This window comes from Brachyhypopomus gauderio, chromosome 13 (assembly GCF_052324685.1).
Source record: "Brachyhypopomus gauderio isolate BG-103 chromosome 13, BGAUD_0.2, whole genome shotgun sequence".
In the NCBI taxonomy this organism is placed as follows: domain Eukaryota; kingdom Metazoa; phylum Chordata; class Actinopteri; order Gymnotiformes; family Hypopomidae; genus Brachyhypopomus; species Brachyhypopomus gauderio.
Genome location: NC_135223.1, coordinates 12,451,823 through 12,479,489, shown reverse-complemented (window position 1 = coordinate 12,479,489; position 27,667 = coordinate 12,451,823). Strand labels below are relative to the sequence as shown.

Genomic DNA, 27,667 nt, shown 5'->3' with positions numbered 1-27,667 from the left:
TTATTGCAGAGGAGGTATTTTATGTACATGCTATCACAATATAACACCATATAAATCTACCAAATCTCCATTACGTATATGCTATTAGCTTGTCATAGAGGATTTATTATTACAACCACAGATTACAGTGGGTTAGGTACAGCTTAATTCACTATACGACTTGTAACAGTCCATAAAAAACCGCAGGTTATTTTTTTCAGTTCTATCTAGGGCAGTGTAACATCAGTCCTACTAATTTCATCTGATCATGCAGAAGCCACAATGCTAGTTAAGACATTACAGAATTAAGTGGTTGTATTAGTAGTGTTTCCCCAACAGGTGACCACAATGAGTCACACACACAGATGCCAAGTTAAAATGGACAAAGAAAACAAGAAAATATATAAATAAACAACAATAAACTCAACTTTAAACAACAATAAATTCAACTTTGCACTAAGACACTGCAATAGGCAAAGTTAGCAGTAAGAGCAGGTCAACACGATCAGGGCGCTCACATGGCACTACAGAGAGTTCAAAGCAAACACCCGGAGACAGATGGCTCCTGTGTACACAGGATAGATGCACTCATAAGTAACAACCGTTCCCAGAGACATTTCCAACCATTCCCAGAGACATTCCACATATCCACCTAGCAGTATGTTAAGGACCACATTGATTTTGATCCTTTTTTATAGATTGGCTAACTTGTGTTAGGAAATGGGGCAGGCTAAATGTTTTCTTGGTCTTTTTTTCTATTTTCCCTTTTTCTTTTTTTAACCTCTTTATTGAGGCATTAAGTTAGCCAGGAACACATATAACCAATATGGATAACAGATAAAGTCCTGTAGGTTCACCAACAGTAGGAACACAGAAGCCATTACAATAAATCTGGGGAAAGAGGACATCTTGTTTTCTCCAGCCTGGCCAATAAAGCATCAGCTTCTACACATCCTCAGGCTGATATGACCTCTGACACCTTTCAAATGTGACCCAGGGGTCACTGGGATATGTAGTGTGGCTCATGGTGGAGAGATAGCAGTAAGATGCATCTTATTATTTTAGGAAGTGTTGACAAATACAGTGTCTGTAAGTTAGTTTTTTTCTACCTCTTTGGTACATACGATTATATATACATGGTGGAACTGTTAGTAACCAACCATAGCAAAAATGAATTTCATAGGCTTCTGGATCAACATGACTTGCAAAAGTACCTTTACCTAGTACATGTATGCATGCCTATGATACCATTAATTGTAAATTGAGGAATGTGTTATTTCATTTGGAACATGACTCCAACATTTACAATCAGCACTTCAAGTGGCAATAATTCTAGCCCCTCTACTGTAAAATGATCCATGCCAAACATATAATAAAAATTCACATTAGTTTATTCAGTAACATTGACAAAATATCCTTGTGCTGGAAAAAAAACTATACCATGTAGATAAACATTCCAACAGTAATAGTATCATAATTTTATGTCAGACGGAATGATCAGGCATATAACGTACTGGTTGAGCTGGTTGATTGTACTGGTCGATTGTTATATTTCTAACGATATCGCTACAGATGCAGCAACTGCTGAGGTTCATTTTCTGCTGAAGTGACACAAAAATGTTAACTGAAATCTGATATAAGTGAACTGTCTAAAATCACAACATAATTGCAATTGTAAAACAATAAAATAAATTAATAAATAAATTAGATCATGCTTTCCTCTTACTGACAAAACTCAGTCGTTGACTTTGAAAAGCTGATTTTCATCAGTTTACAAATATGTTGGTTTGAATTGTATTTCTTTAATTCTGCATTCTGACTGTCGACATATACCCCAGCAGTCATTAAATGTGAGGGTGTCTGGACCATGAAGAGACCACCCACCCCCACCGCCCACCCCTTTCCCATTCCCCTCAGGACTGATAGAAGATTCTTTAGATAGGCACATTCAGTAATACATACCAGCACATTTGGAAGCATTGAAAGGGTTTTTAGACTTAAAAGACCATTAGAACCTTATTCTACACCGTGTGGCAAAACATGCAGATGTACGCTGGGTGTGACCAGATAAATAGAAATAATTAGACTAACATGAAAGCAGTTACAGCATGTGTTCATCATTTTGTAATAGATTATGCTAATCACTAAAGTGCTACAGGCAATCACATAAAATGGGCTTAGAACAGAAATGTAGGGATGTTCTGTTGTGTTTAGGTTCTCTTGTATATTACTCAGATGATACTTTTACACGCTACCTCCATCTTTGGCAATTTCATAATGTCAGTTTCAATCCAACTTTGATTTACAACACCACAGATCATGCTTATCCTATGACAATCCAAGCATGCTCCACTGGAGTACTGTTAAAAATACACAGATGAATTCAAGCCCATCCTATTTCTGCAGGAACTTTTAACTCTCTAGTTAGTTGACATACTCAAGAAGACCCTGCTACAGATGCAGCTATTGTGGAATTAAGACGATTAAGTAAGAGGACATACATGTAATGAATATATAGGCATGTTTTTTTCTACATTGCACATAAAGAGTTGCATAATTTTCAGACTACTGTTTGTATTGAAAGTTTTAACAAGTACTCTGTAAGAATCTGGAATGCTTGGTGATTTGTTGCATTTTTTACAGTTTTTTTGTGTTTTCTTCTTTTTTTTCAAAAAGCACAAAGGAAAAAACATTTTGGAAAGAAAGGCAGCTTGTGCAACTTGATTTTATTCTTCCAAGTCACCATAAATTATACTAGAGATTTTTTTGTTATTCCAGGGAATTAGAAGATGACACAATGCACATATAATGAGAAGTGTATTTTTAGTGGTCCGGGTAGGTTAAGTGTCATGCCTTTTTTGTCAGTGTTTGGTCATCGAAGTCCCATGGGCACACATCTGTCATTCTGGCACCTCCAGAAATTGCCTGTTTGGAATTAGGACTTTTTTGTTTCGCTGTGGAGGAACTAGTACTTCTGTTCACTTCTTCAGTTGTTGCTGAATCCTCAAAATCCCATGGACATACATCAGCTTGCTTGCTTTTTGCTATCGCAGCATTTTGACTTTTCTGTTTCTCCACTGCTCCCAGTTCTTGACTACTGTCCACATCCCAAGGACAAACCTCGGCCAGCTGAGCTTGGCTGGGAGGTCTTTCTTTTGATTTACCCATAACAGGCTTTTCCTTAGACTTTGCTTTGACCTTCTCATCATTCTCTTTCTCTCTCTGGAATGTCCTCACAGGGCTCGTACCCTTCTGTGTAGCAAGGGTGTCCTTCGATTTAAAAACCTTAGAGGGGCTGGGCATCTTCTCAGAAGTGGGGCTTGCTGATGCATGGTCCCATGGACAGACGTCCACCTTCGAGGGTGGCTGACGAAGGCTGCCTGAAGGTTTAGAAGGTTCTGGCAGAACATCCTTTGTTTTGTCCTTTATAAGGATAGTACCTTTACCTTTCATTTCTGTAAGAGTAGTGCCTGATTTGCTTTTGACCTCCCCAGACTGAGTTTTGGATCTGCCATGCTCAGAGGTGCATGGAGGCTCTTTTGATTGGGTTGGCACCTCCTCAAAGTCCCATGGACAGACCTCTGCTCTTAGAGTTTTACTGTTGTCTCCAGATGCCTGTGTTTGAGGCTGGCTAGTCGATCTGTTTGAAGCTGATTTTGTGACCTCCATCTGTCCCTGGCTTTCACTGTTGCCTTCTTCCCAAGGACAGACGTCTGCTCTGTCTGTGAGCTTCTGGTTGGGGCGGCGGGACCCAGAGGGCGACTGGTCCATGCCTTTTAGTTTAGACTGCTGCTTGGCTGCCTTGCTGCTGCCTCCGTGGATTGTGGTGGTCTCCTCTGGTGCAATCGACACATGCTTTTGGACCTTGTTCTCTGAGGGAGTGGGCAAGTCCTCCACTTCCCATGGACACACCTCAGAAATATCATACACATCCTTCCCCTTCACTGACTCTGAGCAAATTGATGGCTGGCTTCCACTAACCTGATGCTTCATTATACCAGCTTTGGAGGCGGTTTGCTTGTACTCCACCGATTGGCTGACGATCATCTTCATATAGCCCTCTTTCTCCTCATTCTCAACGGAGGTTTCTTTGTTCTTCTGCTGGGTCTTCTTGCTGGGATCATCCACACTCTGGGTCTTTCCTGTCAAGCCTAGAGTTTTCTCCTTGGCGCTGGCAATGACACTGAGTGACTTCTGCAGCATTGATGTTCTGGGGTGGATGGGCCTTTTATCAGCCGTCAGGTTATGAGCACTGGCTGACTTGCACACCAAAGGAACTGACTCAGTCGACTCGCTGTTTGCATCAATCTTGTCCGGTGACTTTTTCTTCACAAGCTTTTTCCCCATCAGTGATTCCAGAAGAGATCCGTCTGTTGTGGATGCTTCCATCTTTTCAGTAGCCGAGCTGCTGGAGTCCTCGCTCTGGTCTCGCACATGGTCGTAACTGCTGTGTGACTTCTTTAGGGAAAAGACTTTGCTCTTTAGGGACTCCTCCTTGGCAGGCTTGGCAGAATGTGATGGGTCAAAGGGATTCTTCTTCAGGGCACAGATGCTGTTGCGGTTACCGCCGTGCTCACCCAGGTCCTTGTCTTCACGGCTGTGCTGGCGGGCCATGGTCTCTGGGATCTCCGTGATGCGTCTCATCAGGGAGCGTCCCAGACCTTTCTTGGAACTGCGTTTTTTCTGCAGGTGAGGATTGTTGGCCAACATTTTCTTCCTTTTGTAGATCTCCAACTGGGAATACAGTTTCTTTAGCTCCTCCTGTAATAAATGGTAACAATAATTATAGTAAACAAACAAGAAAACAAATCAGCTGTATGTATCATATGTAAGAGTGTCGAAAGATTGAAAATGGGGTTACAGAAAAGCAGACATTCTATTGCACAGCACACATGCAGTACTAGTATCGCACGCAACTACAGACAGTGCCGCAAAGACGTTTCAACAATATAACATGCTTTTTGACAGTGACTAAAAACAGAGACAGTCTTGGACAGTATCGAATATAGACAGCTGGAGAGTTTGATTGTTAGGTCTGAAACAGCCTCTGAAAAAATTGAACGAACTTTGGGTGAACCCTTAAATACTATCTAAAGCAGAAACCCTAATTAACCCCTTAACAAATTGTCCTTGGCACTGACAATGTTTCAAGGCTTTAGTGAGAGACTTGTTCAGCTCTAACGAAGGATCGGGAACCTCTGCTCACGTTGGTACGTTTTTCCCATAGACTGTCGCAAGACCTTATGCCACAGCCATTACTAGAACTGAGCTGGCCCATTTCGTCTGGCGTCTGCAATGAAAAACTGCCACGGCTCAGTACTGTTGTCAATCACAGGACAAAGAAAAATGAAAGTGTTTGAAAATGCGCATTTACAAGAATAGGGAAAGACAGAGGAAAATAGAGAGGACAGGATTGGGAAAGAAGGAAGGGAATACTGACCCGGATGTCTTCTGGGTCCAGGCTGTGTTCGCTCCATGCAGATGTGATGCTGCTGTTCAGGTATGATCCCGAGCGGCCCATGTCCAACTCGTCTTCGTAGGCCTCGGTTGCAATGTCGTCCCTCAGGTGCGTCCCTGCAAACAGGAACTGTGGAACACACATGGAAATCCGTGAAAGCATAAACATTTATAACTTAAGTAGCTAGCTTAAGGGGAAAAGGGGCAAGGCCCATGAGCTGTCGCTGACCTCATGATCACGATATAGGCCAAACACTTGACCACTTGGACACCATGACCCAAGAAATGCTGACTACATAAAGATGCAGTGAGACTTACCTTTGGAATAAGTAAGAGCCCAAGGGTCACCGTCACTGTTAAATGTTCATGTACGAAGAAGAGCATAAGCATCCAGTCAGGGTGCAGCTCTGGGGCAAGAGTGAATCTGCAAATGAATGGACAGGGGGAAAAAAAAGCAAAAACGTTTGTGCGTCTGTGACTCACGTCAAGCTATGTATGCATATATCTGAGGTTTTCACTAACACGTCCTACATCCTGCAAAGACCCACACTATGTTATATGTTTTTGATTTCTCATTGTTGATTGTCATGAGTAGCTCTTGATATTAATAAGTTATCTCCTCATATTTTCACAAAACATTTTGACAGGCCAGAGTCTTCATATAAAGGTGCATGGTTTCATGAGTACATGTGGTCTCGAATGAGGATATACTCTATTTTAGGCATGTGTGGTCTGCCAACTGAAATAAGGGAGGTCTCACTCTAGGGCGTTCTGGCAAAACAAGATTATAGCACCATTCACATTCAGAGACCTTGGCAGTATTCTCAGCAGGTTTGTTTACCCACATTCAGTATGCACTCTCAGATCTGAATTACATTATGCAAGGTCATTAAGTTAGTCAGCCAATGAGTCAGAATGCTTTGTAAGTAATGCACCATGCTAAACTCCTATACTGTATTTCTATGTAGAGTGAGTCTTTTTTATATGGTACATTTTCTCTTTTTTATCTACTAATCGAATTCCTGACTCAGACTCATCACTATTTGTATAATCCATGTAAAATCAGGCATACCAGGATTGAGTCTACATCACAATATCAATGAGAGTTCCTTACTGAGGATCAATTTTCATACATGGACTCGGTGCAAGTTCGTAATTAAGAAAACTATCTGCTCTTTGCAGAATCCACAGACTGTAATTTAACAGAAGACCAGGCGTTAATGCAAGGACAAAAAAAAAATCCACAGCAGAACATTCCTTCAGCAGGGCAGTACCAGGCTTAAAACTGCAAAACCTCCACAGATGCTTCCCGTCTGACAGAGAACCTCTGACTACGACAGAACTGAGAGCCTTGAGCCTGTCTCAGGGCTGTGTTCTGGGCACAGTCCAAATGAATGATTCCGGCGCCGAGCTTTGCAGATGAGTAATGGCATAATAAAGATGGTAACCCTCTCAAAGAGTGCAGCCAGTTAGACACAGAAACAGGACATAGGATGGTTACCGGCAAATGTATGTGCCGTCTGCTCGAGGCGTGAGCATATTTTATTCCTCCCGTACTGGCCGACATTTAATTTCGCAGTGCCGAAATGCGGTCCCATTTGTTGGGAGAACACCTGGGATTGGGAAGACAGATGCTGTTCTTTACTCTCTCCTGGCTTACTGATGCTTTTCAGGATAATGATTATGGCTGACCTTGGATCTCTTTCTGACATGCGCTTTAATTATGAAGAACAAAATAATTTACAGCACAAAATTCATTTTATACTCTTATATGCAGAAAAACAAAAAAAAAGTAAAATTAGCAGATTATTATAGCAGATATAAGGCATATGCATTGTTTTAATAACGCTTAATAATCAAAGGTAGTGTATACTTCCAACTATGTCTATCCCACAGTTTCATTACAGGCTTGAATTCTGGTATGGGTAATTACAAAATAACATGGGGCGCTCATGGTCTTTGTGGTAGGGAACTGGTCTTGTGACCGGAGGGTCGTGGGTTCGATTCCCAGGCCTGAGGCCATGATTGAGGTGCCCTTGAGCAAGGGACCTAACCCAAACTGCTCCCCGGGCACCGGGCTAGGGCTGCCAACCACTCTGGGCACGTGTGCACCACAGCCCCCTAGTAATCACTAGTGTGTGTGTGTGTGTATTCTAATTGCACAGATGGGTAAATGCGGAGGACAAATTTCGATTGCGGTGAAAAATCACAATTGACAAATATGGCACATCCATCCATTATCTGAACCGCTCAATCCCGCTAGTCGGGGTCACGGGGGGGCTGGAGCCAATCCCAGCATCTCCGGGCGAAGGCAGGGTACACCATGGGCAGGTCGCCAGTCCACCACAAGGCCAACACACACGCACGGGCAATTTAGAGTGATCAATCAACCTAACACGCATGTCTTTGGACTGTGGGAGGAAACTGGAGTACCCGGAGGAAACCCACGCAGGCACAGGGAGAACATGCAAACTCCACACAGAGCAGCCCAGACCGAGAATCGAACCCAGACCGCCTTGCTGTGAGGCGACAGTGCTAACCACCACACCACCATGCCGCCCAAAAATGGCACATTTCATTTCATTTCACATAGATAAACTGAAAATGGAGCCAAATGTTTTAGAGGGTCACGTGACCAAGCCATAGGTTTAGAAGGTCACATGACCAAACCACAGGGTCAGGGTGTCACATGACCACTCTTTGAAGTGTGCTTATATTTATTCTTTTGCAGGAGTTCAAACTAAGTTCCCATGTGAGAGAGCTCTGCCAGTAGCACAGCCCTGAACACAGGAAACAAAAGTCTTACAAAACAAAATGCTGGCGTAATATTTTTGGTCCATATTACAATGTCTAATAGGCAGAATATTGTGAATATAATGGCAGAAAATTATTCAGCAAGAGCTAATAATGCTAAACTATGTGTTTATAGCTTTTTTCTGCTACAGAAAGTCAGTGTCTTCTGGTACTGTACCATCCCCATAATCCAAATTGATGTAATTGAAAGGTTTATTTCTGAGGTGACAGCAAGAATACATACATATAATTCTAGAATGATGCACAAAAAACTTTCATATATTAAGTTCAGTGTGCTATGCAAAAGGTTAAAGTCTATCACTAACAGATTCCTCCATCACTGTGAAATAGGGGAATGGAGATATTCAGAAAAGGTCAGATGGAGATGGACAGACAGAATACAGATACTAACAGAAAGGACAGAGAGACATGGAGATGGAGGCGTGAGTGATGGTGACAGAGGAACATGAGGAGGCCCCGGGTGGAGACTTCCATGTGGTGGGTCTTCTAGGGTTGCAACTGGGAATTCTGACATTATGAACTGAATGCAGCCGTCGTATTACTGTCACAGATGCAGAAGCGTGCGGAGAGAGGGTGAACTGAGTTCATTATGCTGCCTCATTTTTAAAAAATAAAACATTTGAATAGATTAGTCACTCCCGCAAGGCATACAAAACCCAGCTGAGTGGAACCTTGGAGAGACGCTTAAGTTTATAATGACAGTTCATTTCAAATAGAAATGTAGACCCTGCCTGTGTATCAAGATATGTATGCAGTAGGAAAGCATGAATCATTCTGAAATGCCTAATTACAGAGTAGTCTGATATAGAGAGAGAGATTTTCAATTACCATGACACCGACTGGGAGTGTGGTTGTTGGTGTCAGCTGCAACCTGCAATATCTGTCTGCATCTGACACATGAACACAAGCTAAATAACTTCCACACTGTGGGGATACAGAACATTTAGAACATATTCTGTACAGAATATATATATGAAACACACACAAAGCAAAACGTAAATTGTTTTGGCAATATATTTCCAAAATAGTTCTGTGATACCTCTTCAGGCTGTGCTATTTAAAAGTTTAAGTAACCACCAGAGAACTTACTGTATACATATGTAGCCTATTCATGTACAAAGCCACATATTTAAAGTCAATAACCCCTTTAAACAGGTTAATTCTAAGAGTAGTTACAGTGTACAATTGTGTGTATCAGTATGTAACACTGAAAAGCTACTCTGTACCACAATACTAGATGTTACCCAGCATGCACTGGTACTGGATTAACTTGGTGCATGTTACCCAGCATAAATCACTGGTATTATGACTTTGTCAGCTGTGTATGTGCAGCTCCATAGGGGTGGACTCAGAGAGACCCAGGCTGACAGAGGTGTCTGGTTCCAGCTGGCTTACCTGACCACGTGGAACACGGCTGAGCCGATGAGCTCGTTGTGTACAGCTATGGCCATGTAGCGTGGCTCGTGGAAAGCTGAGGGGACGGTCCGCACAGCGTAACACAGGTACACACTCCACATCAGGAACAGGAATTCAGCTGTGTATGTGTATGAGAGAAACATAAACAAAGGAGAGAGAGAGAGAGATAAATTGTTTGTGTGTGTGAGTGTGTGTGAGAGAGAGAAAGAGAGAGAGAGAGTGTGAGAGAGAGATTCAATACAAGAAACAAAAGCTACCTATATTGCCTGTATTCTCTAGGCACTGCTTGACAGACAATAGTGGATGAAGCCGGTGTAGATCCACCACCCACCACTGGCACTCTTAACATGGTGACACTAAACCAGTGTGCCAAACAGCGACCGACATGCCTTCTGTCCTTCACTGACTGCCACATGCCATGTCTGTCTGGCAGAGCAGAACCATTCAGAACCGAGTTAAAACATTAAATTAGTATAATTAGTCAATTAGTATTAAAATATATGCAAATATCTACCCAAAATGAACCAGGAGTGAGAATTTATGAAAGGACATCTAATAAGTGTAATGTTACATCTCTGCCTTACCTATTCAAATATTCTCACACCATACACATTTAAGCATTCTGTTGCCACTGATTAAACACTGTCAAACTGACATTTACAGGGCCAGCCTGAGGTTTAGAGACCCTCACACATTCCTTGTCCATCCCAAACATGTAGGAAACAGTAAGTGCTCTCTGAATAGAGCCGAGTATGGTGCACTTGGATTTCAGAAGTAGAACACTAGATACTAGACACTAGACAGTGGATAGTCAGTGCAGTAGTCGGAGTGCTGCATGCGTCTGTGTGTTTGGAGTTCCATCTGCTGTTGGAGTCTCCATCTTCCCATGGAGGCTCCAGAGATGTGTACTTACAACCTGCTGCATTCCTGCTGATTCTGGCTTAAGCTAATACTGAGATACTTAGCCTATTCTAATACCTCACACCAACACAGTCAATACACATCATGTGTCTGCTGTATTACTGTGAGCTGATTATGGAGGTTTACTAGCTGGTGCTGCCCAGAGGTGGGTGGCTTCCCTCAGTGAATCTGGCTACTCCAAGGATTTCATCCTCTTGCTATCTAAGGGATTTTTTTTCTTGCTTTTGTCTCATTTGGCTTGCCATGACTTGCATGAATTGAACATACTGGATAGGTTTGGGTGTGCAGGTGCTGGGTGCTAGATTTTCAGTTGCAAGTGGTTTTCAATTTAAAACACTGGCTGACTTCGTATTACACAATCCAAATTACAAGCTCATCGTGTCATCTGATGCAGCACAAAGAATCTGATCATCAAAAAGAGAGAAAGACATCTGCACCAACACTTCACAAAAAAATGTTTCTTTGCAGATTTAGCAGCACTTGTATGTGCAGACATTTGTTGGCATAGACACCTGTTTGCGTAGCCAACTGTTTGCGTTGTCACCTGTTTGCGTAGTCACCTGTTTCTCATTTCTTTCTACTAGGTACCAGCCAGCAGAGGCAGACCTACCCACAGCCATCATGTAATCCCATGGGTCCAGAAGGCACATGCTGAACTGCAGGCCCTCAGGGGTGAAGCCCACAGAGATAAGCGCCAGGTGCCGGTCTGGGTTCTGGCACACCGCTGAGGTCCAAGCCACAAGGAACCAGAGGACGATCAGCAGGATGATTCCGAGCAGACGCAGGACTTTCCAGCTGGTCATGTACGGGACCCGCTGAGCCGTACGAGACAGAAACACCTTCAGAACCCTGGAGGAGAATCAAGATGGAGCCGTGAGCATGAGTTTGTGTGTGTTTGTGTGTGCCGCTTTATCTCAAACTGATTTAGGATTTTACAAGCATGCGTTTGTTTGTTGTGAAAGAGAGAGAGAGAGAGAGAGAGAGAGAGAGATAAGACAGCATCACCTTGAGTAGTACTAGTATTGTAAACCCCATCTAAGTTTTCATCTTGGCCTGAGTCATGTAATGAATATGGTAATGTACACTCTTGATTATTCATAGTTTAATTCATTAATTATAATAAATGCTTCACTGTTTGAGACTCTGTGCCTCTAAGCTTCCGTGTCACCCAGGCTGGCTGGTCTTGGTGCTGGATCTGTGGCTGGCGTGCGTGGGGGCCTTCCTCATTAGCGCCCCCACTCTCAGAGTCACACTGATAAAGTGTCCTTGGTGCTGCCTTTAATGAGCCTCTATCAAAAATTGATCTGGGCAATGTGTTAACTCTCACCTCCACAGGACTGCCTGGCTCCTGTGAGATGAGCCTTGCATAGCCGTTCGTTTTGGGTGGCTTAATTACGAATGTCATTAGCCCTTATATGTGTCAACACTTCCTCCTGATGCATTCTCCACCAGACAGAACCCACCCAATACTCATGGCTCCTCTTTACATACAGAGGGCGAAGACCTCATTAGCTCTTATTCATCATTCTGGGCCTGCCCCTACACACACCCTTATCCTCATTCTCTGCTTCATTCAATCTCTTCCTCTGTCTCTTCCTCTTTCTCTCTTTATCCCTTTCTCTCCAGCTCTCTCCCTCTCTATCTCCCTCTCTCCTTCTCCCACTCTCTCTTTCCCTGTCTCCCCATCTGTTGGTCTCTCCTCCTTTGCCTTTCACTTCAATTTCACTCCAATTTCTCTATCTCGACCCCCTTTGTCTGTCTCTTGTTCTATCTGTCTCTCTGTCTGTCGGTCTGTCTGTCTCTCTGTCTTCCATCTCTCAGGACTTGTCGTTCTCCTCTGTCCCTCCTCAGCAGACCTGACTCTAGGCATCAGGCTCCGGGTCCCAGTGGGCAAGTCCCCCTCCATTTGTCTCCTGCCACTGCTGTCTCAACCGTTCGATCAAACCTAATGAATTGTGGCCATTTTGGCCTAAATGTCTTCTGTTATTTGTTTCTCTCCCCTAGAGTTTCAGCAGGGCTGCCCTACGCCTGCTATAACAAGGCAGTGAATCTTTGTTAAAGTATACTTTGCCCCTGATAAACTAGCCATGAAGCACATAGGACCTACACTTTTTAAAGGCCTCTGCCATTAAAAACGAATTAGGGCTAATTTGAACTGCAGGTAAAGGGAGACTGCAGCTTCTCGTCGTGCATGCCTGTGTCTGTCCAGCCCAACACTCAAGCAGAGGCTGAAAAACGTTATGAGAGTGATCAAAAGTGAATTAAATGGCCATCTGAAACAATACTGAACCTGTTTCCACTGTGTTTTAAGCACTTAGCACAGCCAGTAAGTCTGTAATTGCTCTATAAAAATGAGCTTCACGTTTGATCGTTGGCACAAGGCCAGCATGAATCCTCGTAGGCTGTAATAGTTTTCCTCCTCCAGCTTCCAGCACTGGCTTGGTTGACATCAGGAATCGAATGCACGATCTCACTGGTCACTGCTGGATCTGAGGCGCAGTCTTTGGCAACCGTGTCCTGCACTGACCAATCAGTTAGCTGACATTTCTTTGGTCCTCCCCTGCCACTGGCCTGTGGGGTCGTTCTGACAGAACACTCTGGAATGACAGAGCCCACTGTGCATTCTGCCACAGTGGTGACCATATTAGGAAAGTGCATGTCCTGACATTTAATAACATGGCCAGCCGTGAAATGTGTGTGTCCATGCATGCATGCCCCTGTTTGTGTTTTGTGTGTGTGTGTGTCTGTGTCTGTGTGTGTGTCTGTGTCTGTGTGTCTGTGTGTAGGAGTATATGTGTATATGTGTATCCATATTTGCATGTCCCTGTTTGTGTGTGTATGTTTCTACCTTTGTCTGCCACACACTGATAAAAAATTCAGGGTTCCTTGGACTCATATTATCTCAAAGTCAAAGTCTGTTTATAATGTCACTCTCTCCAGAGCACATTCTCACATCTCTTAATGTTGAGAGAAAAGGAGGTCAGCTTGAGATCAATCAAGACAAACATTTAATCACGATGATTGATTAACAGCTTGTGCTCTTGCTGCTTGTCTTATAGACTATGTGACCTTAAATACTTCCACTCTGGAAATCTGATATTACAACAGACCTCCTAGCAGTTACTGAGTCTAATAAGGAAGGACAGAGAGAGGGAGAAAGGAATAATGAATATACATGCCCAGCTTTTATAGTAAAAATAAACACAGAATCTGATGCCATCCATCCATCCACGAAGGCGAGTGCGTGTGTACCTGTACAGTTTGAGCGTGATTGTCCCGTACACCGTGGCGAATCCGAGCATCCGTACCCATCTCAACAGGGCGCAGCGGAACACGCTGGGTGGGAAGTACAGGATGGTCCCCTGTGAAGAACACAACAGCGTTCTTGTAGACGTGCGTCTCCTGCAGAGACGCGCACAGCACTGGCACCTCACAGGCGCATTTCACCACCACCTGCTGGCTTGTTCTGGGCCTCAGGCAGTATTAAAAACAAAAAATATGAAGTTATTTTTCAAACTCAACAGGTGCTGAGAGGCCAGATGCCTTCCTGCTGCGGTGGTAAAGCTACGAGGGACTACGAGGTGCTTTTCAATATTTCTTGTCATTGAAACACAGGAGGACAGCTATGTGAAGACCTCCCACAGGTTCAAACAGCTGCTGTAAATTTAATTGGCAGGAACTTTTTCCTACCAAAACCTTTGTTATCATTTGTTGTTACCATTTAATTAATCCAATGACTATATCTATTACTCCATTCTAATAAAATTAGCAACCTAATGATGTCTGATATGATAAACCCACTGGCTATTATTATAGTGTTCATTATTATTACATTTAATTATATGTCTGTGATGTGGTGTTACACTGGAGCAGCACCTACTGGACACAAATAAACTGGGGACAGAAATGACAGGGATTTAGTGTTTTATAAACGCTAAATAATAGTGTCACTATAATAATTACTGTAGCTGCATGTTGTGTGTAGCTGCATGTTGTGTGTAGCTGCAGGTTGTGTGCAGCTGCAGGTTGTGTGTAGTACTAAAGAAGTACTAAAACTACTAAAGAAGGCTGAATCAAGTGTTACTCCATCATGCTCTCTTCTGCAGGCACTCAAACAGAATCTCAGCGTCAGCTAGATAAAATGCTACAATAAATCTAAGAGACCCAACATAAACAGGTTACCCCAGCTTACATAAACCTACAAAACTGCAGATTTACTGCTTTAGAAGATCAGAGTGAAATACTGAAGGAAGAACAAACTCCTCCATAAGGTCCACCTACTTCAACCCAGACCTGTCCCAGCATGCACCTCACCTTCTTCAGCTACGCATCATTGCTGTACTGCACTAAAACCTCCATGGCTTGACTAATGCTGAATGACCTCTGTATGGGCTAGACCTTAATTAGACTGCAGTGAACATCGCAAGAGGTGGTACTGAACGAGCCCAAACAGAACATGAGCCAGTGCTACATTTAGTCGTAATGAACACTATTGAGTTTATTCAGCACTATGAGAAGTAATTAAAGAAGGATTTGACACTGCATAAACTAGCAGCAGCACTTTAAAGAAAGCAACCACCAGAGCCTTAGACGCATTTAGCAGGAGATTATGCTGTGAGCATTTGTGGAAACAGCAGAATCTCCTGAGTCATAAACCAAGACCCATGAATATAAACAGTCAGAAGATCAATTAGTCAGTGAGGGACATCGACTGTTTTCGACCTGTCTGCTAATCCAACAAAACAAATTTAAGCTATGCGTCACTGAAAGAAAGCTAATAATTTTAAGCTAATAAATAACGGCACTAGGTGTTATGATATTCACATGAGACCAACAGCCTCCTAGGCTACAGTGATTAGTAGAAAGGTTATCATCTGTGTGCTGCTTCACACACAGTGAGGAAAAACACCACAAATATGCAAAACTGTTCCTAAACTAATGATTCGGAGACATTTCAGTCATGTTTTCCCTCATACCGATTCTCAGTGAAAAGTAATTAGGCCTTTTAATTAATACACGAGAGAGATAAAGATCAATTAACTGTGGTGTAACCTTTCTTGAGCCTCCTAACCCCACTACTTTATGTGTGTGTGTGTGTGTGTGTGTGTGTGTGTGTTAGATCGGGAGCCCAGCTGCAGGTGAGGGCATGGCATGTGATTCACTGCACTAGGGCCACATCCACAACATGAAAGATACAAAAAATGGAGAAGAGCCGTGCGAGGGAGCGTAATTATCAGTGCGTGGCAGCTGCACTGTGAGGACCCCTGCAGGACTGGTAATGTTAATGCGATTAGCAGAGGCATTAATCGTTTCCCCATAGCAGCCAAAAAGATAAAGGCATGTGGATCCTTTGGCTGGCTGAGTCTGAGTCAGTGAAGGGACACAGCAGACCCTGGAGTCACAGGGAGTCGTGAGGCGAGACAGGAGTTTGGTAAAGCCAAACGCAGGCAAGAGTGAGAGAGTGAGTGAGGGAGGGAGTGAGGGAGTGAAGGAGGCAGAGGGAGGGAGGCAGTGAAGGAGGGAGAGAGGGAGGAAGGGAGTGTGGGAGGGAGGGAGTGAGGGAGGGAGGGAGGGAGTGAATGAGGGAGGGAGTGAGGAAGGGAGGGAAGGAGTGAGGGAGGGAGGGAGTGAGGGAGTGAGGGGGGGTGCGGGAGGGAGGCAGGGAGTGAGTCCCTGCTGGCTGATCAGAGGGCAGCACTCTGCTGTTCAAGCAGCCCTGTTCCATTTGGGTACAGGAGGACACACAGAACTCAATTGCTGGATTCTGTGAGCTCAAAAAACTGCTGAATCTCAGCATTGCCGTCTATCACAATACATCCCTACAGATTCTATAAGTGCAGAAACTTGTCCAACAGATTCCATCAGTCATGGTGAGAAGCCTATGCAGCTTCTCCCATTGGCATGTAATGTCTACTAAACTGGCATATAAGCCTCCCTAGCCCAGAAATGGAGCTTTCTTACAGCATTAGGCCTTTAACAGAATCAGGGCGGCTTAAACTGGGCTGTAAATGAAAGAGGAAACCTGACATTCTCCACATCCAGCTGAATCTGCCTTGAAGCCACTCTACAAACCTTAGACCATATGTACAAACATACAGTCATAATTCCTCCAAGAAAAAAAAAATCACTACTAAAAAAGGGTATTGAAAGACAAGAAGTGGAGGTGGTGCTGATATTTGCATGCATCCAAGATGAGTGTAACAGAAGATGAGTGTAACAGAAGATGAGTGTAACAGAAGATGAATGTAACAGAAGATGAGTCTAACAGAAGATGAGTGTAACAGAAGATGAGTCTAACAGAAGATGAGTGTAACAGAAGATGAATGTAACAGAAGATGAGTCTAACAGAAGATGAGTCTAACAGAAGATGAGTGTAACAGAAGATGAGTCTAACAAGATGAGTCTAATAGAAGATGGGTCTAACAGAAGATGAGTCTAATAGATGAGTGTAACAGAAGATGAGTCTAATAGAAGATGAGTGTAACAGAAGATGAGTCTAACAGAAGATGAGTGTAACAGAAGATGAGTGTAACAGAAGATGAGTCTAACAGAAGATGAGTGTAACAGAAGATGAATGTAACAGAAGATGAGTCTAACAGAAGATGAGTGTAACAGAAGATGCGTCTAACAAGATGAGTCTAATAGAAGATGGGTCTAACAGAAGATGAGTCTAATAGATGAGTGTAACAGAAGATGAGTCTAATAGAAGATGAGTGTAACAGAAGATGAGTCTTATAGAAGATGAGTCAAATAAAAGATGGGTCTAATAGAAGATGAGTGTAACATAATATGAGTCTTATAGAAGATGAGTCTAATAGAAGATGAGTCTAACAGAAGATGAGTCTAATAGAAGATGAGTGTAACAGAATATGAGTCTTATAGAAGATGAGTCTAATAGAAGATGAGTCTAACAGAAGATGAGTCTAATAGAAGATGAGTCTAATAGAAGATGAGTGTAACAGAAAATGAGTCTAATAGAAGATGAGTCTAACAGAAGATGAGTCTAATAGAAGATGAGTCTAATAGAAGATGAGTGTAACAGAAAATGAGTCTAATAGAAGATGAGTCTAACAGAAGATGAGTGTAACAGATGAGTCTAATAGAAGATGAGTCTAACAGAAGATGAGTCTAACAGAAGATGAGTGTAACAGATGAGTCTAACAAGATGAGTCTAATAGATGATGAGTGTAACAGATGAGTCTAACAAGATGAGTCTAACAGAAGATGAGTGTAACAGATGAGTCTAATAGATGAGTCTAACAGAAGATGAGTGTAACAGATGAGTCTAATAGAAGATGAGTCTAATAAAAGATGGGTCTAATAGAAGATGAGTGTAACAGATGAGTCTAATAGAAGATGAGTCTAATAGATGATGAGTCTAACAGAAGATGAGTGTAACAGATGAGTCTAACACAGGGGTGCCCATTACGTCAATCGCGATCGAAGGAAGTGTAGGTCGATCGCGAAGGAATGTGCATAGATCGCGTGACATAAAAAAGTAGTGGATGAATCACCCATCTGCACTGACGGTTGTATTTTGATTGCCATTCATGGTAGCCAATCTGACGTCTAGGGTTTGACACATGCAAATCACCCCCCCTCCTCGATCAACAAATTTCGTTCGCCACCTCACAACCCCCCACCCCCTGGTAGATCTTTCTGACTTGGTCATCTTATAAGTAGCTCGCAAGCTGAAAACTTGTGGGCACCCCTGGTCTAACAGAAGATGAGTCTAACAGAAGATGAGTCTAATAGATGAGTCCAACAGAAGATGAGTCTAATAGAAAATGAGTGTAACAGATGAGTCTAATAGAAGATGAGTCTAAAATAAGATGAGTCTTATAGAAGAGTCTAACAGAAGATGAGTCTAATAGAAGAGTCTAACAGAAGATCACGTACACTATTCCAGCCCAAGTACTCCATGATGCTTCATAACCACCGTCCTTATGTAGTCCCAGTGTCTCTGTCGGCCCAGACAGGTGAGGCCTGTTAACACATGTTCCCTGATTGGGCCAGAGCTTCTTCTCATCTCGCCATTACACAGTTCCCCTTCCATCTGACACCTGCCTCTGAATGACTGTGATGCACTTGTATCCTGACAGATATAAAAAGATCAAATTATAGTAGTTTAGGCATATAATCATCAAGAGGTGTCAACTGGTCCTGATTCTGCAATAGGATCCTTATAAACGAAGCAACCAGTCTACGATCAGCACGTTAATAGTCCATAAAACACACACACACACACACACACACACACACACACACACACACACACACACACACACACATTCTATCTCCAGTTTCAAAGCCATTAGACAGGCTGTATAGTCTTAGCTGCTCTCCACAGCATCATTACTGGAAAAAGGAGGGGTGCTACACATACAAACATATCTCTCTCCTCATCTCTCTCTCTCTCTCTCCCTATCTCTCCTTCTCTCTGTCTCTCTCTCTTTCTCTGTCTTCTGCTTCTTCACTCACTTTTATTCCCCCACCCCCCCTTCTCATTTTTTACACACTCTATTAATAATCAATGGTAAGTGCTGGAAATACCAGAGGAGCCCCTGCCACTGCAGGAAGAGGGGGGAACTGCCACTGTAGCTACTTCCCAGAAGTCAAAAGGACATCAGTAGCATAGTGCCCATTACCACCACATACACACACTGCTCCAAGGCCCAGAATGCCTTCTGTTCTCCTGCAGAAAATACTGTGTAGTGGGGCAAAGCAAAGCCCTCTGTAGCACTGTCATACTGGAATATTCTGAATGTCATTTAACAGAGTGTTCTAAGAATGGGTGACTACTACGTGCATTTTGCTTAAATTAATATCTCAGGCAAACTAATGATTCATGGAAGCTAATATAGACCAATCCAATTAACAAAAAATTTAAATAAATGAGTTCATGATGGTGTTTGAATACGTAAGTTAGGGCCATATAGATATCAATACTATCTGTTTAGAACATATGTCTGATTGTTATGTACACCGTCTGTAGAACAACTTATTGATTTTATTGATTGTTTTGGAGTACCTACAAATACGAATTGCATTGTGCTTGTATCTGTAGTGGTTACATTGTGAATTGTGCAGTTCAATCTGCTGAAGAAGAGATTTAAGGAACCATGGTTTAGTTTAGTTTCATTGACTTTGCCGCTGTGCAGTCTTCTGCTGTGGTCTCCATCAGTCATTCTACCTATAACCCTGGAAGCTCTGAGTCTTGCGTGTATCGTAAACAGAGCAGGTGCACTCGGTGCACACTGCAGGTGCACACTGACAGTGGCCTCTCAACACCTGCTACAGTTTCACAGGTTACCAGAGGATGGCGCCATACTTAGTAGTCATGTCCTGGTAGAATATTTTATGAGCGCTGGACACTGAGCATTGCCCTGTAGGGTGTAAACTCAAGAGGACAGCGTGTTCCTTTACCATCATGCATACATATACAGGCACACAAACATACATGCACACACACACACACACACACACACACACACACACACACACACACACACACACACACACACACACACACACACGTCCATTATAAGCCCCCTGGAGCACAGAACACTCACAATCCACAGCACAGCTAAAGTGTTCTTAATTCACCTTTATGTAACAGCAGACTCAAGTTTAATCTAATGCCTCCTTTCAGGCTTCTTGGAGGCAGGCTTCCTCTCCGCCTTTAAAGAAGACAGACACACAATTACATTTATACACACGCACACACACACATTCACACTTTTATACCACTTAATCTAGAACAAGATTAGTCCTAGATTTATCTCCACTGACATTATAGAACAGGATCAGTCCTAGATTACTCACCACTTACATTATAAACAAGATGAGTCCTAGATTAGTCCTAGATTAGTCACCACTGACATTACAATTTAGTGCAAGCCAGATAATATGCACATATGCACATTATTTCTGATGCATTTCCAGTTCAGGTTTGGGCTAAACCGACCTCACCTCTGTAGAACAGTGCCAACGTGTCAGTCACTGTGGAGGCTTTCTGAAAACCCAGAGTGTCAGAGCGTCTCCAGTGGTCTCACAAACAACAGAATTACCTTCATTATTCCAGTGTAAAATCATCATCTGTCAATCATCCCATCAGCCACTCTCAACCACAATGCATGTACACCCAAAGCATAAAGCTTTAGTCTAAATGATGACAAGTTCTAGATGTACCAGAGACCAGAGATTATGGCTACACGTCAAAACATGCCCACCTACACTTGAATTAGTCCCTCCATTGCCAATTCTTTCAGGTTATTAACACCTACAAATATTATTCCATTATTATTGATTATATATATATATATATATATATATATATATATATATATATATATATATATATATATATATATATATATATATAATATTATTATTATAAATTCCACAAGACACAAACAAAAACTGTGTTCATTTAACACTGAGGTCTTTATTATGTATACTGTAATATCAAATATGGATATAAGGAAGAGACGGTTTATTGGAGCCATGATGTTCAATAACATATGTGGCACATTGTGGCTATAGTAGATAATAGACATTATATTAGATAGTATTGCAGATATTAATAAAAGAATGACAATGAAATGTCAGGCCTGAGCATTACCCCATGCACACAAACATGACAGACCTGTAGATAAGGTGTGAAACATTGGGGGGGTGTAGGCAAGGGCAGGATATGGAAACTGGCATTTATTGATTAGGAATTGGTGTGTGTGTGTGTGTGTGTGTGTGTATGTGGGGGGGGGGGGAACTGTAGAGGACACCAAGGGGACTGTAGGGGGACAGTAAGGAGATGGTAGGGGGATGGTAGTGGACCTTAGAGGGTTGTAGAGGGATGGACGTGGACTTTAAGGGATGGTAGGGGAGCTGTAGGGGCTTGAATCATATTCATATTCATGAGTGAATCATATTCATATTCATGAGTGAATCATTTCATGATTGAATCATATACAAATTCATGAGTGAATCATATACAAATTCATGAGTGAATCATATACACACTGGTCACGTTATGCACATTTTGACCATTGTTGCCTGTCTTCCCTCCTGTAGTTCATTAGTTCATTCTGTGGTAGACATGATTTCAGTCTGTGCATTAGTGTCCACTAACAAGCCACGACAAGAGTGGTAGAGTGGTCATTTTGTTGGAATTATACTGGAAGACTTAAAGTTCTTTAGTTGTCATTTTATGAATAAATCAATTGTAATCAGTCAATCCTTTGTCATCTTTTGTCATCACAAATTTGTCATTTTCTGAAATCCTTCTGGCGTGTGCATATGCAGAGGACAACTTGAACTAAAGAATGTATGAGTCACAGATTTGAACATGCTGTGAGGAAACAGCATGTTTGAAAGAGTTTTAATACGTTGCTATGCTCACAATGACTGCATGCAATGGTTGCCCGTTGCCATGATAACACACTACCTGATAAAAGTTACTTTCCTCAGACTAGCACTTTTGAGTTGATTTGTTCTCTTCAGTCTCTGAGAGAGAGAAGGACTGTGCAGAAAGCAGTGAATGTGGAGCAGGTCTAGAAGTGACAGGTATAGAACTTCAGCAGGTCCTGTAACCCGAGATACTGAAGTGCAGAAAGGATTGAAGATGGATCCGGTCCAATCCATAATGGGTATCGGGTCTAATACTGATGTTTTTCTGGTATATTCACGATATCTGGTGAATAGGGCCACTTACCGCCATCACATAATATAACATTTGATGTCACCAATCCAGGTTCCATTCCACATCTTACCATGATGTACAACTTCAATCTCTTACTGAGTGACCAAATAACATGTTGTTGGTTTAACTCAAATGTTTTTGGTAATATTTTAGTCTGGAAACACTGAACATCAAGACAGTTTCCACCTGTGTGTGAAGCCAGCGTGGAGGCATGTTTATGCTGTACAGTACGACATGCGACATCAGTTTAATGAAACATCTGCAGTGGTTTCACGTCAATGTTGATTGGTACATCGCTAGGAAAGAGAGGAGACATCACGGTCTAGGAAGGGAATTTACAGCTATGTGTGTGTGTGTGTGTGTGTGTGTGTGTGTGTGTGTGTGTGTGTGTGTGTGTGTGTGTGTGTGTGTGTGTGTGTGTGTGTTGGGGGGGGAACGACAACCCAATAAGCATGATGGTATCACCCCAGCTGCAGACAGGCATCCACTCTGACCATCAACCACGTTTAGGGCTAATAGCACCTCTCTACTTACTGGACACTTATGAAGAGATGAAAGCCATTGTGGTCACCAACAGGCCACACAGACTACATGTGGCACTGGGGCCATTTCCTGAAAAATTACTGTGAGATCAAAGACCAAATACTTTCAGCTATGTTCAGACGTAGAGCTTCCTGCTCAGCTGCAGCATGTCAGCCAATCACAGAGCTCGCTGGAGGGACCAGGCTGGGGGTCCACCGCAAGCAAGGCATAAGAATATAGATAATAACAGTGAATGGCAGAAAAGACAATGTAGGCTAATCAGTGAGAGGTCTGGTAAAAAGCAGTTTCTCCCCAGTGTCAAAAAATAACTGAGAGTGAGTCACGGAGGCAAAAAGATCCAATCGTTTTTTCGACAGCTGTAACATTAATCTTCTGTGTGATAATGTGAACATGCAGCTCTGGGATCCTGACTGTCACAACAATGTCAGTGCCAGGGTTCTTTCACATTCAGCCCATGGTACATTCTCTCTCTCTCTCTCTCTCTCTCTCTCTCTCTCTCTCTCTCTCTCTCTCTCTCTCTCTCTCTCTCTCTCTCTCTCTCTCTCTCTCTCCTCTCTCTCTCTCTCTTTCTCACTAACTCTCTCTTTCTTTCTCACTCTCTCTCTTGCCCCCCCCCCTCTTTTTCTCTCTCCCCCCTTCCTCTCTCCCATGTTGCCAATATGCTAACCCTTCTGGGTGTGTCAGGTCGTTTGCATGTGAGTGTGGATGGTGGAGAGCTGAGTGTGAGCTGAGTGTGAGCTGAGTGTGAGCTGCGTGGGCATGTTGGTGCCTCGCATCAGTAAAACAGAGCAGAGCTCTGGGGGCACTGGCCTTTATCCCCTGGGTCTTGTATGTGCAAATTACATGCAGCTTGGTCTCGGTAGAGATGCAAGATCTCTCAGTTCGAGCAGCACACGTGCGAGCCCCAGCCCTCTCCTTCATCATCCTCCACTCCTTAGAGATAGTGCTGTCTGGCACACAGGGGAGCCTGGGGTTAATAGAGCTCAGACTCACACGGTGTGTGCATGTATGTGTGCGTGTGTTTGAGAAGGAGTGTGAGACAGTGACTACTGTGCATGTTACAAGAGTGCGCTTAATACACACATTCAAATTACCTAGAGGTGACTGTCTGACCAAAATGATCTCCCTCACAACCGTAATCCTACATAGTGGACACAGCTCATGGGAAATTCTCAGGCTCTCCCTGGGTTTACACATGCTGGATTCTGTCATGACAAAGATCAAATCTACATCAGTATGGGTTTCCAGGTGGCACGGTAGTTTCAGTGCACAGCTTCTATCAGCTAGTCCACTTTCATTCATTTCCTTCTAGCTACAGAGCTTCTAGCCGCCATGCATCTTCAGCAACATGACCTCAGTTGATCTGTTCCTGTAGTGGTTTACATGGCTGTAGAACTGGGTCCAGTCCACATTAACATGCACTGTATCCATATGAATAGAACTTAAATGTAGAACTCTTGACTGGGTGCAAGGGTACTCTCCAAACTGCACCATGTGTAGTGTCAGTCTGCCAAACAGGTCACATCCAGACATAGTGCTAGACTCTCGCTATTGGAGAGTAACCAGAACACGAGTCTCAGGTCTGGTCTTATGGAGAAGGTCATACAGACCGTGGGGGTCCTCTCATCCACTTAAGACAGAGAGGAGAGGCAGGACCAGAGCTCTGGACCCAACAAAAAAGACAGAAGGCTGTGTGTGAACCATGGTCTGCTCAGGTCGGACTAGAATGTGGATGCCATACTGTTTCTCATTAGCCTCCCGGTGTGACGTGCTACAGAGCACCATGGAGGTCACCAGAAGGAGGAGCGGCAGCAAAACACACACACACACACACACACACACACACACACACACACACACACACACACACACACACACACACACACACACACACACACACACACAGGCAGACTGGGAGTCAACAGTGAAAGGGAGGTGGTTGGAGACAAAGAATCATAAAGGGAGGAACAAACTGAAGGTAGAAGAGAAGTTATCTGAATACAGGGAGACATGAGGGACACACCAGTGTAGGTACCATGCCAAACCAGCAGGTGGCAGCACCACCAGCAATACATAGAACAGGTTTGCTTCAGGAAGAAAGAGGGTGTGTCTAAAGTATGTGGAATTCATGTGTTTAAGTATGTTGATCAGCAGAACATTTCTATGGCTCCATCCAAAAAGCTTTTCTGATAAAGATTTTCAGGCCATTAACCTACAACACTGGATATTTGATATTCTGCTATTGTCATCCATAATTTGTCAGGTTTTCTCAGAAACCACGCTCCTGCAACCCAGTCATTGGAACAGTAGTGCCACTGTCTGGCCTTGGAACAGCACCAAAGGTGAAGGAGGCTTGCCCAGGAGAAAACCTCAAAGCTAAGCCCCCAGGGGCTCTAAAAGATTTTCTATATTGTCATCATTCCAGGACATTTATTCTCCTTTTTTCTATCACAACAGTCACAATATGACATTTCAGAGCATAATTTCTGTCGCTGGAAAAAAATAATGGATATAGTCTTAGGTTACATGACACTGCATGCTGAAAGGTGATGGATTAAACTCACAACCAAAGACAGCATAACCTTAACAGTACTTGCACGGTCTAATGCTGGCTTTAGCACAGACAGCATAGACATTAAAACAGATGACCTGTGGGGTCAGCAGACAGTAGAACAGACGACACAGTGGGTCACCAGACTGGTGTCAGGGAGCTAGGTGATGATCTGAGAGATGAGTGATGTTCCTGCGTATATTTTTAATCTTGCTGTTTGTAAGTAAGAAACTGAGAAATGTCCTCAAACAAAATTATTGATTTTTGAACAGTTTATGAAAAACATGATGTCCTTCTATGAGGAGGACACATTTTTAGTATTCTGTTATGACAATGTGGGGTCAAACCTTTCCACCCGAGAAGAGACGTCATGAAGCAGACAGCTCATCCACATGGCACATGACTCCAATATGCACATGTTTTCGTTTACAGGCTGTCACATCAGGCCATGATGGAAGAAGCCGTTTCTCTCTCATGTGTGTGTCAGGTCAGGGCTATTTCTAAATCATTTTAACAACATTATAACACTGGAATTATTTACAACAGAGAACTGAGAGAGATATAGAAGGATTTATAGATATTTGAAGAGGTTAGCAGAGAAAGAAGGATTCAGAGAAACGGATATGAAGAGGCTGGGCAATACAGACAGAGGGGAAGAATATTGTTGATTCTATATTTAGATGTGAAGTCATGGAAGTCTCTCTCATCCATTCTCCCTCCCTTCCCCAGCGCTGCCTCAGTCGAGCTGTGTGATTGGCTGACAGTGTTCCTATCTGCTGGCCCATGAACATGCAAGACGTCTTCCCTCTGCCCTCCCCCCGAGCCAAAGTAAGGAACCACACACACACACACACGCTTTCAGCATAATGAAATGTGACTTTTGCTGTCTGCTAATACACCCCGTCTGCTCCAAAATAATGAAGGAAGAAGAGTACTTCTGCTTATGTGGCTGGTAGAGAAAGGAGATCTCCTGAAGGTTCTCCTGAAGGTTCTACTGAACGTTCTCAAATCTGCAGGCTGCAGTGTGGCTGCCTGACATCCCTTCACTTCTTCCTTTTCTTTTCTCTGTCCTGAAAGAAGCGACCTGCCCATTGTTGAAGCTGAGGCTCCACCACCTTATCTGAAATCCCTGCCACAACTTCAGCACTACCCCAAAAAAGATTAGTACTTTCAAGAAAGCTGTTTTGGCTAATTGCTTTGATTAGCAACCTCCAAATCGGTTTAGTTTAATTACACATCTTCAGCAGTGCAAGGCCAAGCCCACGACTCCTAGGGACTGATGCTAAACTGCAATTATCAAAACCAGATGAAGCCTAACACCAGATGTTTCGAAATCAATATCAAATGGCCTGATTTGCTGGAGAATGCTCTGTTACCACTGTAACAATTTCATTTTCAATAGTAAGAGTATTTTAAACTGTTTCAGTTGTTTGACAAATATACTGTGATACATTTTAAATGTGCATCCTATTATATTTACATATCTCTGTATACATTTTAAGTTTAAGGTAAATGGCACTTTCTTTGTCCACATTGTTGTTAATCTCAGAAGATCTGAGGTACTGTTAGTCACATTTAGCTGTCATGATAGCTAAAAACTCCATGGAGACTGTACCTTCCAACAAAGAAGAGACGGTTCGCAACTGTTGACATTCCAAACTGGAATACACTGAGCTAAACAACAGGAACGCTCAAAAGATTCATGGTGGGTTTTTTTTTTCTAGGAAACCAGATAATGTGCTGAAAATGCTAAACCCATGACAGGGGGAAATACCAAGCCCCGAATTGTTGCCAGCTAACCAGACTGGAGCCGGGCACTGCGAGTCGATGGAGAACAGCATGTTTCTGTCTTAATTATCTCTTCCACTGAGGAACATCTGAGCTACCTCAGGCTTTCGGCTGAGCCGCTCCACGGCTCAGATTCATCGTCCATATGTCACTCCTGCAGCAAAACCGGGGCCACAAACTGAGCGGGAAGAAGAGAGACTTACAGGGAAGTAGAGAAGAAGCGCACCGAACAAGATGGTCTCCAGCAGAACCAGTCCTGACGCCCTGATGCTCTGGAAGAGAAAGACAAAAACAAACTCACGATGAGCTCGGGGCCCTGAGCAGTCACGGTGGCGCACAGCACCAGTGAGATTGCGGGCAAACTCGTGACTTTGGAGCTTTGTTAAAGACGGATGTGGGACGGATGTGGGACGGATCTGGAGCTGGAGAATCTGCACACCACTACACTGCCCCCTCACCTCTCTTAATGCACTCATTAATGCACCCGTTCGGCAACA

At 43.1% G+C, this 27,667-nt stretch overlaps 1 protein-coding gene across 2 annotated transcripts; it reads right to left on the bottom strand.

Moving 5' to 3' along the window:
* On the bottom strand, positions 1-27,667 carry gpr158a (G protein-coupled receptor 158a). Of its 2 annotated transcripts, XM_076970990.1 has the most exons (8): positions 27,374-27,667; positions 13,840-13,949; positions 11,198-11,436; positions 9,646-9,784; positions 5,755-5,860; positions 5,420-5,566; positions 5,186-5,269; positions 1-4,740 (listed from the first exon to the last, which is right to left on the bottom strand). In XM_076970990.1, the coding sequence occupies exons 1-8, from the start codon at positions 27,644-27,646 to the stop codon at positions 2,827-2,829; spliced, it is 3,012 nt and encodes a 1,003-aa protein (XP_076827105.1). In that variant the 5' UTR covers positions 27,647-27,667; the 3' UTR covers positions 1-2,826. The 2 variants fall into 2 exon arrangements, with proteins under 2 accessions (XP_076827105.1, XP_076827106.1); XM_076970991.1 differs by lacking the exon at positions 5,186-5,269 and having other exon boundaries at positions 2-4,740; positions 27,374-27,664.

Coding starts and splice junctions, on each gene's coding strand:
- gpr158a (XM_076970990.1), bottom strand. CDS start 27,646: ATGAGTGCATTAAGAGAGGTGAGGGGGCAGTGTAGTGGTGTGCAGATT. Junction 11,437..13,839: donor ATCACGCTCAAACTGTACAG/GTACACACGCAC, acceptor ATTCTCCTCCAG/GGTTCTGAAGGTGTTTCTGT. Junction 5,567..5,754: donor GGCTCTTACTTATTCCAAAG/GTAAGTCTCACT, acceptor TGTGTTCCACAG/TTCCTGTTTGCAGGGACGCA.